At 50.3% G+C, this 13171-nt stretch overlaps 1 protein-coding gene across 6 annotated transcripts in view; it reads right to left on the minus strand.

Moving 5' to 3' along the window:
- The window catches only part of PACS2 (phosphofurin acidic cluster sorting protein 2), a 100478-nt gene that overhangs the window by 24291 nt on the left and 63016 nt on the right, over positions 1–13171 (minus strand). For 5 of the 6 annotated variants that reach the window (XM_080348425.1, XM_080348424.1, XM_080348423.1 and 2 more), the window contains 5 exons: positions 12371–12413; positions 11371–11506; positions 8172–8398; positions 6171–6284; positions 554–5255 (listed from right to left, as the gene is read on the minus strand). In XM_080348425.1, coding sequence (XP_080204551.1) covers positions 5137–5255; positions 6171–6284; positions 8172–8398; positions 11371–11506; positions 12371–12413 — 639 coding nt within the window. In that variant the 3' untranslated portion in view covers positions 554–5136. Of the gene's footprint in view, positions 1–553; positions 5256–6170; positions 6285–8171; positions 8399–11370; positions 11507–12370; positions 12414–13171 lie in introns of those variants that run through there. The other variant, XR_013922406.1, reaches the window with a different exon arrangement.

A 13171-nucleotide genomic window follows, 5' to 3' on the forward strand; every position in this document is an offset into this window, starting at 1 on the left:
AAATTTGCCCAGTCCCGAGCTACGTACCTCCCTCCTGCCTGGAGTTATCCAAGCCCTGCTCAGTGCCACCTGGGAGGGAGTTGTGTCCCCTCCTCCAGCAAAGGGCTCAGGTCACAAATGCCTGTGAGCCTGGCCAGGCCATACGGAGGAGCTGGGACATCCATCAAGACCCACGTGCTTGGGGAGCAGCCTAGTCCGCTGTGGGGAGCTCCCTGCACCCCCAGCTCCCTCAGCAGCCAACCCCTTGTGCCCCCACCCTCACCCAGGGGAGCAGGCTGCTGCTGCTCCCTGCTTGCTGCAAAGCGATGAGGACCGGGTGCAAGAGAGGGCTGTTGGATCCAGGACAGCTGCTGGAGGCGAGCAGGACCCTCTGGGAGAGGAGACATAGGCAGCAGGGTTGTGACATCCATAGGAGAGCTCAGTGCTAGAGAGGAGATGCAGATCCCCTCATGCCAGAAAGCCACGATACTTGCTGTCTCTTATCGGAGACAACTGCCTTGGTCATGGCAGAGCAGCCCTTGCTGAGAGACAACTCAAGGGACGGATGTGTGCTTTCATGTCCAGTTTTATTAGTGTTGCATTAGTACCATAAAATAGTTGACGAGGTCGAGCACGTTGCAGTTTGTTCCAAAAAAAGGCTATTTACATTTAATCTGTCTTCATAAAAAACAAAAACAACCACCCTAGAACCCAAATACAACAATGAAACAGATGGACAAGCTGGGAATCTACACAGTGGTAATGTCCCCTCGTGTGCCACGGTCTGGACCGGGCTGGTGGCACACAGCTCTGGTACTCACACTCACAAGGTGCTTCCCGGTCACCACAGCCCATACACAACCAGGGAGGCAATGCTCTGACAACCCTCTGGCCAAGGTGCAAAGCAGCAGCTGACTGGATGTGGCCCCACACTGATGCTTGTCCTTAAGCAAACCTGCTGCTCTCCAAGCTGGCATGTCCTCTTCTCCCCCAGTCTGTGCCAAAGCAGCCAAGAGACCCTGCAGGAGCCAGCCCTGTCAGGAGCATCTCCCATGAGAACCACCCTGAAGAGGCTCCAGGAAGCCTGTGGGAGATGCTGCTGCTTGTTCATGGCCTTCTCCCTGCCAGATAAACTGAGAGGGAATGTTGCACTAAATGCCACCACACAGCTATCTGCCAAGACTGGGACCACATCAATGAAGGTGACAGAGGCACTGCATCCCACCGACCTTCAGGAGAGCTCCAGGGCCCCCAGCCCTTTACCACTGCACAGCAGTACTGCCCTAATCCCAGCCTTCCCAATCCCTTGGCACAGAGGGCAACAGGAGAATGTCACCAGCTCTGCTGCCTCTCATCAGGATTTTATTCTTCAACTGGGAGATGCAATGCCCTTGCCCTCCGCCCCAGCACTCCAGTGCCCCACGCTGCTGGGGAGAAACATGATGGGGCCATTTGCTGCAATCACAGGTTAAGCACAAGACGTTGTGGTTCTTGGACAAGTTTGATGATGGAAAACAAATTGGCGCATCTTCTCCAGCCCCAGAAACCTCCCAGCCACCTACCCCTGCCCTCTCTGCAGGATAAAGCCACAAGTGTGTGCTAATTAAAGCAGCAAAACACAGCCGAGGAGTCAGTAGCTCTCCCCAAACCTATGTGTAATTAAGAAGGACTCCGCCGTTACTGCCGAGATGTAACCCGTAACAATCAAACTGATGGAAACAGCCACCCAAGAGCCCACAAAGTCCCCAGCATCACAGGAGAGACAGCAGCTGATCAAACAAAGGCAGTGCCAAGGCCAAGCCTTTGTCTCAGGGAAACTCAACCCAGAGGACCAGGAATCACTCAAGGTGCAACACGATGCCACAAAAACCTTCCATCTTTCATGCGCTTGCCGGCATTGTTAAACTAGGTCAGTGCCGCAGAGCCCAGCACAGCAACAAGCCCTTCCCTGAGTGAGGCGGGGGCCCTTTGCCCAAGAGCAGCTGGAAAAGAAACCAGCTGCTTTGAGAAGCCACAGCCAGGGGAGCAGGAGAGATGGGCTCTGTGGAGAGCAAGAGGCAAGCTCTGGGACACAAAGGGACAGGGAATCTGGGGTTTACCGCAGAGATAGAAACCTGCTTCTCCTCCCATCAGGGACAGAAACAGCTGCACAAAGTGGCTCCATGTGACACAACAGAAACAGAGGCACAACAAACACCCCAACTGGAGCATCACCACCACACCCACATGCCAGCCCTTGCCTTCAACGCTGGGGAACACCACATTTTCCACCCTGGGCGCAGAGCTGCCCATGGGCAGGCACTGCCTGCCGCTACTGGGCTCCAGAAGGACAAAGCCGAGAAGCCAGGATGTTTCCTTGCACAGGAGAGGCATTTCAGAGCAAAGGCAGCTTTCCACAGGAGAGAAACCCTGCAGAAACACAAGCCCTCAGGCATACAGAGAGTTTCCCAGTGAATTTGCTTATATAAAGGTAGAACAAAACACAAACCAACATGATATGCAACGAGCAGAACTGCTTCTCTCTCTCTCACGTACACACACACATACATAAACACAGTAGAGCAGGGCAACACACATTTGACAGGCAGGACCCTGGAAATCCTGTCCTAGCTACCATTTGTTTCTTTACAGTAGGTTGAAATACAAAGAGGAGCACAGTGATGGTTCCCCCCTCACCTCCTCAGTAAACAAAGTTATTGCAGTCGGTCAGTGCACCCCACCAAGAGCTGCCCAGGCTGTGTGCGGCTCCTGACGCTGGAACCCAACCCAACCACCCTTGTCACACCAGCATGAGACTCGAGAAAGAAATCACACAAATCACACACTGGCTAATTTCCTTTAAAAAGCCTTTTTTTTTTTTTTTTGATGCAACAGCCTGAATAAAGAAAAAGAAGTGATGTGCTTATACACCATCTCCCACACTACCGCTGCTAGGCAACGCTATACAGTCCCAGAGCATCAGCTCAGGTCAACCAAAATGCAGGAACTGATGGACACGACAACATTCAAACCAGAGCCGAGCTTCTGCCAAAGCCAAGACCTGGCAGACGGGCCTGCGGGAAGGAACACAGCATTGCAACCAGGCAATATGGCCTGCCCAGCAGTGTGCCACTGGGCACGGGACCACGTCCTCCCCGCCACGTTGTGCAAAGGGAATACCCAGCCCCTGGCCAAGTAGGTTGCACTTGTGCTGGGAAAGGGTTTCATGAAACCATTTGGTGAAGCAGCCCGTGCTGTGAGCTGTGACAGGCACTGGATCCAGCAGAGACCACGCTCTCGCCTAATAACCTCTCACTCCACGTCAGCAGGAGAAGGTCTAACAGAGCACACCTTCACTGCCCTGTCCAAAACAACCCAGGCAGTCCCGGCACAGAGCAAGACCCACCAGCCAAGGGAAAGCAGGTTCCCCAGTCCTTTAAAAACCCAAGAGTAAGGGATCAGGAAAAAAAAAAAGAGTTTCAAAAGCCATCATCACTGCCCTCAGAAAGTGCCTTCTGGAAATGCTCACAGAGCCTGGCCTGCCCACAAGGGTGGGACCCAGAAGGACACCATCAGAACTTCAGTTCACCCTGAAATGCCAGGGATGTCTGTTCTTCCACACAATGAGCACACTCAGCCCCCCAAGCCCCATCCACTGCCTGCTCCCAGTCCCGTCTCAGGATGCCTGCAGAGCAAGAGGCCACATCTGCAGCACCCAGAGCCCCCCAGACCTGCAGCTTGTCATGCTGCCTCCTTGCAAGAGCAGTGCCTTGTCCTGGCACCCCAAGCATCCCTGGCAGCACTAAGGTGTACAAAGCAAGCACAACTGCAGCCGGAGCCAAGCCAACAGTGCAATATGCCCAAAAAATCACTCCTCAGAAAGCAGAAGGTAAGGACTCCCATGGGAGGCTGCCTAGCCCCAGCACCCTTCAGTTTTGTTCCAGTCTCAGCCTCTACAAGGAGAGGTCCTGGGTGTTCAAGGGCATGGTGACAACCCGCTCTTGCAGGCTGGGGAGGTGAAGGAGGGAGGTGGCAGCAGGCTCGGGGAGCACAGTGCGGTCAGGGCAGGACAAAGGCAGCAGATAAAGCAGCCCACGCTCCCTCACGTGTGAGGTTTGACAGATGGACAGGAAGGCAGCTGGACACGCAGAGCGCCTGGCTGGCTCCCAGTTCAGCCACTACAGTGATGTATCACTTCACAGACAACGGCTCATCTTCCTGGCTTTGTTTTTTTGGCAACTTATTTTTTTTTCCCCCTCTTATTTTTTGTTTTTATTTTTATTTTTTTTTTTAGAAAGCATTAAAAAAAATCTGCAGCTATTAAAAAAATCCTTTCCCTTTAGAGGCTGGATGAGGTTTTATTGACAAGTAAATAATTGGTGTGAGTACGTAAATAGCAGCGACCCCACTGACACGGTGTCCCTCAGCAGCGCAGCCAGCTGCAGGGACATTGTGACTGGCTCGGTTTGGTCATTGTCACAGACCTGGGACACTGGAGTTTCCTTACACCTGGAGTTTCCCCAATTCCTGTTCCTGCCAACCCTCCTCAGGCATCACTTCAGCACAAACACCTGCCCATGGCAGACTCCACGCTCCAAAGGGGGATCTCCTCTCCAGATCACCCTACCTATACAAGCTGTTTGTTTTTCAAACCAGAGAGTTGAACTCCCTCCACACTCGCTCATCTCTTGTCCTTTGGCAGCAGAAAGAACAACTGGCCATCTTTTTTTCATAGATATACAGACGGAGGGGGACAAACACACCATAACACACGTGATCTTCCACAAAATCTCTTCAAGCTGATCCATGGTTCCCCCAGCCCACTCACACCAATGAGGTCTCAGGTTAATAAGCAGTGCAGTTATTCAGCTATCTGCTTGTAGGTGGTAGGTGTTCTTGGGCAGGTTGCCTGCTCCTGCCAACTCCCCCACAACTTCATGTTGTCAGGACATCTATATTTAAGACTGGGGTTTTTTTTGCCTTTGTTTAAGGGGGTTTCCTTCCCTTGTAGTAAACTTAAGAGTTAATAGAAAAAAAGTAATTCAAAAGTAATCCAAGCACATCTGTAATTAATTCTGCAGGAGAGGGCAGAGCGATGCGAGTCAGAGTTGGCACGCAGTTCCTGGCTCCTGGTGTGCAGTCCCCGGGATGGACAGAAGGTTCCTCCGCTGAGCATGGCTAGAAGTTAGATTTGGAGTGTCCAAATATGCAGATGGGAAAGTGCTTGACATGAGAGGACCACTGTGCTGCCAGCTGAAAGAACTTGACGTCGTTCCACTCCACCCCATCGATCAGGACTGCAGGGGAGGGTAAAAAGAGAGAAGAGTTAGAAAATACTGAGTGGAAGAGGCCAACCTAGAACAGCTTTGCCAGAAGCCTCCCAGCAGTCAGCAGAGGGAGGCCTGGCCACACTCTGCGCTCAGCGTTTGCGATGCTCTGCCTCCCCTCTTCACTGCTGTACAGAGCTGCACACATAGGGAGAAAGGCTCCAGAGCAAACCAGGATTAGGGAGAACAGCACAAGCTGTTGCTCTGGCATCACTCACTGACACTGGAGCGCCCCAGACTGCTGATTTCAGCATCACCTGATCTGATTTCTCAAATTTCCTAAACACATCCACTTTCTTTTTTGGGCAAATGCACTCTTTCAGAGACGGACATCAGCCTCTCCTCACTGGCACCCACGTCTCCTGAAGAGGTGATACACTCCTGTGGCTACCCCTTGGATTGAGGAGGTGACCTAAGCGGATCCCTCTGCTGTTCACAGCGGTGGGGCTTATCAGCTGAAGAGGCTACAAGGATATTTTTGATACTGGACACACAGCTCCACTGATACCTGCTGTAGGTCTGTCTACATGATGCATGTATGTGTCTGTGCCAGAGCCTTACCCAGAGTAACAGCCACACTCTCACTGCTCCCCACGATCACTCACATCAGATGTGCAGGAGAAACAGAGAATGACAGGGAGGGGAGTGGAGCCTGGCCCAGCCCTTGTCCTCATCCAGGGCACTGATACAGAGGAGCTCCCAGCTAAGGGAGGATCTTCCCACACCTATTACAACATTCCCCAGTGCTGGACATGTCCCCAGAAACACCCCCATTATGTTGACTCCAGGGCATGGGGCAGGACACCAGCTCCGCCCTTTGCCTGGAAGGCAACATCAGCAGCTTAACCTCACCCCAGAGGCCGGGCATGCAAGCACTGCACTTACCCCGCAGCATGTTCTGCTGATGTTTTGCTGTGCAAATCAACCTGCTGATTCCTTCAATACACTGGCTCTTTGACTCAACCTCCTTGTCTTTTGTTTTCTTGGGCAAAAACATCACTGGAAGAAAATTAAAGCAGCACACAGTGAAACTCTGCCACTCACAGGAGTCGCAGAAAGACTTGTTTGGGTTTTTGCATTTAAACATTCATGCTTGAAAACTCTAATTTTAACTCCTAGTCATCCCTGTTTGGCAGGAGTTTGACCATGTCAGTGCTCAGCACCATCACCTGTACACGTGGGACAGCTTAGCCGTAAAGTTTCACTACATGAAACATTCCTAGCTCATAACCCAGAGCCCAAAGGGCACCATCTGGGTAAATCTTGCTGCTCTGTCAGGACACCAGGGAAAACAGCTACACTTGCAGTGATCCCCAGCCTGCACCCTGTGTGGCTGCACCACCCAGGGGAGTCCCACACACTGCACAAGGCTGTTGGGCAGCACCGCACTGCTCCAGCCTCCTACACTGCACCACCAGCAGCCCAACATGAGCTGGGCTGCACAAGCACCTGGTGAGCAGGAGTGACTACAAACCATGAGCAGCTGGTTGAGAGGAAAGACATTAGGAGAGCTAAAAAGAGACCTGTTCCCCCAGAATTGTCCAAATGCATGAGTTAACATGTGCAACCTGGCCCCACAAAAGCTGGTGGTGTTGAACATCCCTGCTGCAGGCTGGGCTGTCTCCAGTGAAGAACATGTGGAATGGCTCAGGATTGCTTCTCCCATAGGCATGCCACTTAAAAAAGGCTGTGGTCAGGGGTAGGAGCTCTGGTACCAGCAGTGCCACAGCTACAATAGCCCAGCAGTGACCTGGCTGCAGGGTTATGCATTCATGTCCTGCAGCCACTGGTTTGTCAGCTGTCCCTCAGAGTCCCCAAAAACCTGCTTCCACCAGGAATGCCTCCCAGGCCCACAGGCAGGAAGATGTTGTGAAGGACAGCTACTGACAGTTGAATGTAAGTTCAGAACTGCCTTGCTGCTTCCTTGAAAATACTTTGCTGCAGAGCTGTTCTCAGTTTCTAAACTTTCACATTACCAAAGTCAGGAGCAAATACAGAATTACTGACAACATTTAAAATGGCTTTTTGTTTTGAGAAAATAAACAAGAAGCCATGAGTTTAAGAGAAGATTAAAAAGGAAGAAAAGTTAATATTGACCTTTGCACTGACAGCATTTCTCTTTCAGCTCCTTTTGTCCCACAAAGGACCCTGTGCAAGAACACAAGAGCTCCTGTAGCAGAGCTGACACGGCTGCAGCCCTGCTCCGCATGACAACACCTCTGGTATGTTCAAGCACATCTAGCAATGGCTTGGCAGGTCTGACTGGTGCATTTGTCCAGCTGTTACAGTGGTATTTTAACATGAGGGCACCGCGTCAAACCCAGCAAAATGTTTCTGCGGGGGCTGCTGCCACCACATACTGCAACACGATGGGATACACACATGTCCTGCCTCTGTCTGCACATCTGTTGTGTGGCAGAGGAGAGGCCAGAGCACAGAGCTGTACAGGCTGCAGGGTCTGTCCTGACTCTGGTTATTGGGGCACAAGCTGCCTCTTACCGAATCTGACACTCCAAAGCAGCACCAGCAGGCTCACCAGAAATACAGAGAAGCTGCCCAGAGCAGTGTACCCCTGGCTTCCTGCACAGCCACCCACAAACATCCTTGCTTTGGCCCCACCTTTGCTCTGTCGTACTATACCACCTCAGCTGTTCAGCTGTAAGGGTGAACATATCCCCTTTCTACAGCACAAAGAGGAAACACCCTTTCAAACTACCACCTTATGCAGTCGCTTCTCATCTATAGACAAACTAGTATTTTGGGGATAAAAACATGACTAAGATACTGTAATGCAGGACTGAAAAGTCAGGCAGCACTGGAGTGGCAGAACAGGAATAACAGCATTGCATTCTTGGCCTTTGGCAACAGTAAATGCATCCGCCTTACCTTTCTTGTTCTTCTCTTTTGTCACGACAGTCATGGACATCGTTGGAGTGGTGGCAATCTCACCGCTCGCAGGTAATCTGCTGACCTGGAGGGACCGGAAAGTGCATTTCAGTGTGTTTTTGGTAGTGGAAGGGTCCTTCTTCTCCGGGTCTCTCTTTCTGTCCATGGGTGGAGCTGCAATCCAGTAATCCACCTGCAGGCCCATCAACTCAGCACCGAGGTTCTGGCTGGAAAACAAGAAGAGAAGGTAATTTCTGCACAGCACTCAGCAGAAATTCATCCCATCTGTGTTTTTTCAGAGTGGCTGATGTTCCTGACCAGATGGTCAGAGGACAAGCGCCTGGCTCTTCAGGAAAACAGGCAGCAACATTTTGTAGTGAGACCAAATAATCACAAAAGCACAAGAAGTCATTGCCAAGTGACACAGCCTGGGTCATGTTACATGGTGGCACCAGTCTGGTAGCACAGAACTGTAATGAGCTTAGACAGGATCCTGTAATGCAGCAGGCACTGGGTGATCCACCACATGGCCCTGCTGCATGTGGGGGAATTCCCCTGCTGGGAAAATGCTCTGCCAGCCCTGTGATGTTTGCTAGACAACAGCAGATTTCAGGACTTGATTTGCTGTTGAAAACTCCTGTGCATCATGTGGTAACAGACATGCATCACCTAAACATGCTGCCAGCCTTTCTTGAGCCAGAAAAGGGAAGATGAGCAGCCTGGGAAGTTCTACCCCTTGCCTGCTCCCACCTCTCGCCAGTCAGCCCTGAGCAGAGCAGGGGTTTATCATTCAGCAGACCTGTGGCTGACAGCCTCTGCTTCCAGCACAATGACAGAGTGCTGAATAGTTTACAAGGGAAAAAAGTAACTTATCTACCAGTCTGTGTGCCCTGTTTGAGAAATGGCCATTGTTAAGGAAGATGAATCTATGATCTTGAATGAAATACACATCACCTCTATACCACCTGCCTAATAAGAAACTGTCAAGGTAAAACAAGGACACCCCATCGTTAATGTCCTCTCAGCAAACCATTTCCTTTTCTTTACCATTTATTCAGCTGAAAGCCAGACCGCAAAGCAGAGTTCATCTTTGATCACCAAAACCAGGTTTTGAGTTCTCAGGGCCATTTCACAAGTTAGATTCTTTAAGCATGATGTTTTGGAGATGTAGCTTTGGATTTTAAGGCACCTTTGCATAAAATTTCTCATATCAGTTATAAAGACAAAGCATTATAATGTTCACTATGCCCAGGCAGGATTTTCTGCTCCATCCCTGGTTAAACATGTGGCTTAATCTTTCAGTCTGCGTCACCCTCCACTCCCTGTGCTGTCACATACAGAGCAGTGGAGATGGAACAATGTTGAACCTAAACTTCATCATTTCTTGATGATTTTACCACACAGCATAAAACCAAAAGTACTGGACTCCTAGAGCTGGGGTGTCAACTTCCGATATATCACATCCATGGCTCACTTGAATAGCCTGCGCTCCTGCAGTTGCCCAAACCACTTCCACCTTTGGAAAGCTCACACAAGACAAGTCAGCTCTGCTCTGCAGAGCCTGCACAGCCCCCAGCTCCCTGCACTGCCAGCAGCTGCTGCTGGGACCAGCAGGGCTCTCCTGCCACCAAACCACAGGGGTTACCAGGAGAGATTTGGGGGCCTGGGCCTCCTGGCACAGGCCAATAGCTACTAACATCTTCCAGTTGCCAGGCCCCTGCTAAACTGGGACTTCCACATTTCCATTTCCTCTGTTAAAAGGGAATTCTCAAGCCAGTTTAAGAAGTCAGAGGTTAAAGGTCCCCATACGGTGCTCTGGGATGGGCAGAAACGTCCCCATTCTGTCTCCAACAGGGACAGAAAGAGATGCTGCTTAGAGAGAGCATGTGAGCCCAGTCTCTAACTGCAGAGCACTCCTTTGGACCTCCCCAGCCTGACAATCACAGGATTAGGGATGTTAGAGGGGACATCCCCGAGTCACCCTTCAGTATCCATTAATGGATCTGCTGTCCACAAGTCTGCCTAACCCCGCTTTGACCTGCTGATTCTGCTGCCACAGAAGCAGCAGAGGCAGGGACTGTCCTGATATGCCTTTCCTGCTGTGTACTAAAGTCCCTTCCTTTCTTCCCTTTAACTGAGCTCTTGCCAGTGTCACTGCATGTCCGGGTCTTGTATCTCAGGTTCAGTGAACGACAGTTCAATATTCAACAAACCCACTGCCACTGCGATTCTACAAAACTTGAGTGGCTTACCTCTTCCCCCTCCTCCCTCAAACTGTGGAGCCCACGTGCTTCAAGTCTCCCCTCACAAGGCTGCTGCTCTGTCTCCCTGGTCACTTGCATTGTCTGCACTCCCCTGCACCTTTAACTCTAACCCTGGACTGCTTCTAACCACTGTCTGCTTCTGGGTACCAGAACTGCACACAGAACATTAGACAGCTACACCAATGTTTTGTGCCACAGCAAAATGAGAGTCCTGGCCAGGGCAATTCTGTACTGTAGATTTTAAAGGGACTTCCTCCCTTCACCCCTAAAAATTTCAGCTAGGCCAGAGCATCGTGTTGACTACAGGTGCTGTCTCCTTGCTGTTCTGACATGTTTTCACACACAAGCATGAATATGAATTGCAATTCCACTACATCACCTTACAACTATCAGCTCTCCCCTCACAGAGAAGCAGCCTGTCCCTTCCATAGGGTCACTCTGACCTTACACTCCCTTGGTCCTTAAAAACATACGGATCATCAGGGATTAGGCCAACACCCACGTGCATTAGGGCTGGTATTATATTTGGCTACAGATCTCCCCAAGAGAATTCAGTCTCAAAGAGAAAGTACCAGCAGATGGAGAACACAAGCCTTCCCAAACAGCCTGCTGCAACAGCTTATTGGAACCAGGGGTTCTGACAGGCTAACAGAAACAAGGCTGCCCCTCCTAGTTCCAATGTGTCTGCCCTTGAGAAGTGCAGCCTTCTCACAGGGGTGCAAGATCCTCTCTAGCCCGTCCAGCTCCTTGTCAGCCAGCAAGGACCCAGTCACTCCAGAGGTGACAGAAGTAAAGCGGAAAGTTGACAACTTCAAGTGTTTGCTAGGGAGGGAGAAAGCAGAGCTATTGTTTTTCCTGTAGAAGTGTTTTCCTCTCTCAAGTATACATCAGATAAAACAGCCAAGGGAGGTGTAAGCAGACAAAACATACTTTACCTTGAGGATGAGAAGCTGCCTGTGACAGACGGTGAGGAAGGTGGTGTGGGGGAGGCTTCTTTCACAGCAGGAGATGCAGAAGGTGGGGTAGAAGAAAGGACACTGGAGCTGGAGGGAGCTGCATCATCAGAGTCACCTTACAGAAAAGAAGTCAAACTGTTTGTCTGGGTTCCTCTTGTAGCCCAGCACATGCACACTGGAGTAGCTCAAGGCATCACTCCCTTCAGGCTGACCCTTTAGAAGGGTGGGAGACTCTTGCCATCAAGGAGTGACCCACAGAAGGGCTGCCTCCACACACAAACCTGTGTGTAACACAGGGCCCTGGAATTTGGGTTTAAGAGTGAAGCAATATAAGAAACAAACCCAACAGATGACGGGAAAAAAAAATATATTCCTGACTAGTAGTGTGTATGAAGGAGGAAAAATCAAGTTCACATTGATAAAATAGCACTAGCCCATGTCCATGTCTGTAGACATGCAGTATCGTGTAAATCAGCTTTGCACACCCCCATTAAAAAAAAAAGTCTCAATTTGTTGTCAGATTGACAAATTGGTTGCCTATCCTGGCGCTCCCAGCGTTAGGCACACGTTTGAGATTGATTTTATTAGGCAATTGAGGTCAGTCTAGGGAGACAGGCATGAGCTCCCAATTAATTGCCTCCCCAGTCTGGAGCAGGAACCTGAAATAACCACAGTGGTGAATCCACCCTGCTGAAAATACACATACAAAAAAAACGGTGTTTGCACACAAGTGGAGCTTCCCTGGGTGAAGGTGAGGGAATTTTAGCTGGCCTGAAGCTCCTTGTTAAGTAAGAAGAAGTATTTTCTTTGAGAGAGGCCTCTTGCTCTGGGAGTCAAAACAGTGGAAATGGGAGCTAATAAAATCCAATTCCACCTTACAAAACTCTAAGGCATCAGCAAGGGACAAGTTTGTTCAGCCTGTGAGGTCAGGCTCCCACCAACTGTACGACACAGAAAGCACACACAAGATGCTTGTTACCTGACGTTGCAGAAGATTGTTCCACTATTCCAACCTTCACCACCTAGAGGAGGCAAAACAGAAGAGCTCGATGAAACAGGAGTCCCCTGAACTTTGGGAACCCCTAAACTAAGCTCATCCCTACAGCTCTCTCGGCACTGTCCCTGCAGTCAGAGTAGTATTAAAGTATGTTAAGAAGTGGAGTTCCTAAGAGTCAGGCAGGTTTCAGTGGTGTATGAGCTCACAAAAGCCAGCACAGACCCTATGGAGCTGTTACAGACCTGCACGACTCAGAATAGCCCATCACCAGCCCCACACTATGGCAACTACCCTGTCTGTGGAAAGAGGGCAGGGATGAAAAAGGAGCATAAATATCCCTTTAGTATTGCTTCGATACACCTGCTAATTGCAGACATACTGCGTTAACTGCACAAGTGCCGCATAGTTGGGGTTTGTTAGGAAACCACAAAAGCAACGAAGTAGAGTTTCTGACCAGAGTTTCCTGGTCTCCAAGCAAGGGAAGTGTCCAGCAAAGCATATAAAGCTCCTAGCAAAGCCTCTGGGCACAGACACACCACCACATGGACAGGTCAGAATGATCCATATCGCACTATAAAAAGGATACAAACATGTTCCAATATGGCCAACCACCAGCTAGTACATTCAGGTTAATGAAAAAAGCCACTGGCAGTAATTTGTGGAACAGAGCATACTACGAACACAAGCTCCAAAGAACACGCTATGCCTACAAAGATAAAACGACCCTTTGTGATACAAAAGCAGGGACCTTCTGTAGCAGTAATCTGCTAGAGTGCACAGGGA

This window comes from Nesoenas mayeri, assembly GCF_963082525.1.
Source record: "Nesoenas mayeri genome assembly, chromosome: 8".
NCBI classification, from domain to species: Eukaryota; Metazoa; Chordata; class Aves; order Columbiformes; family Columbidae; genus Nesoenas; species Nesoenas mayeri.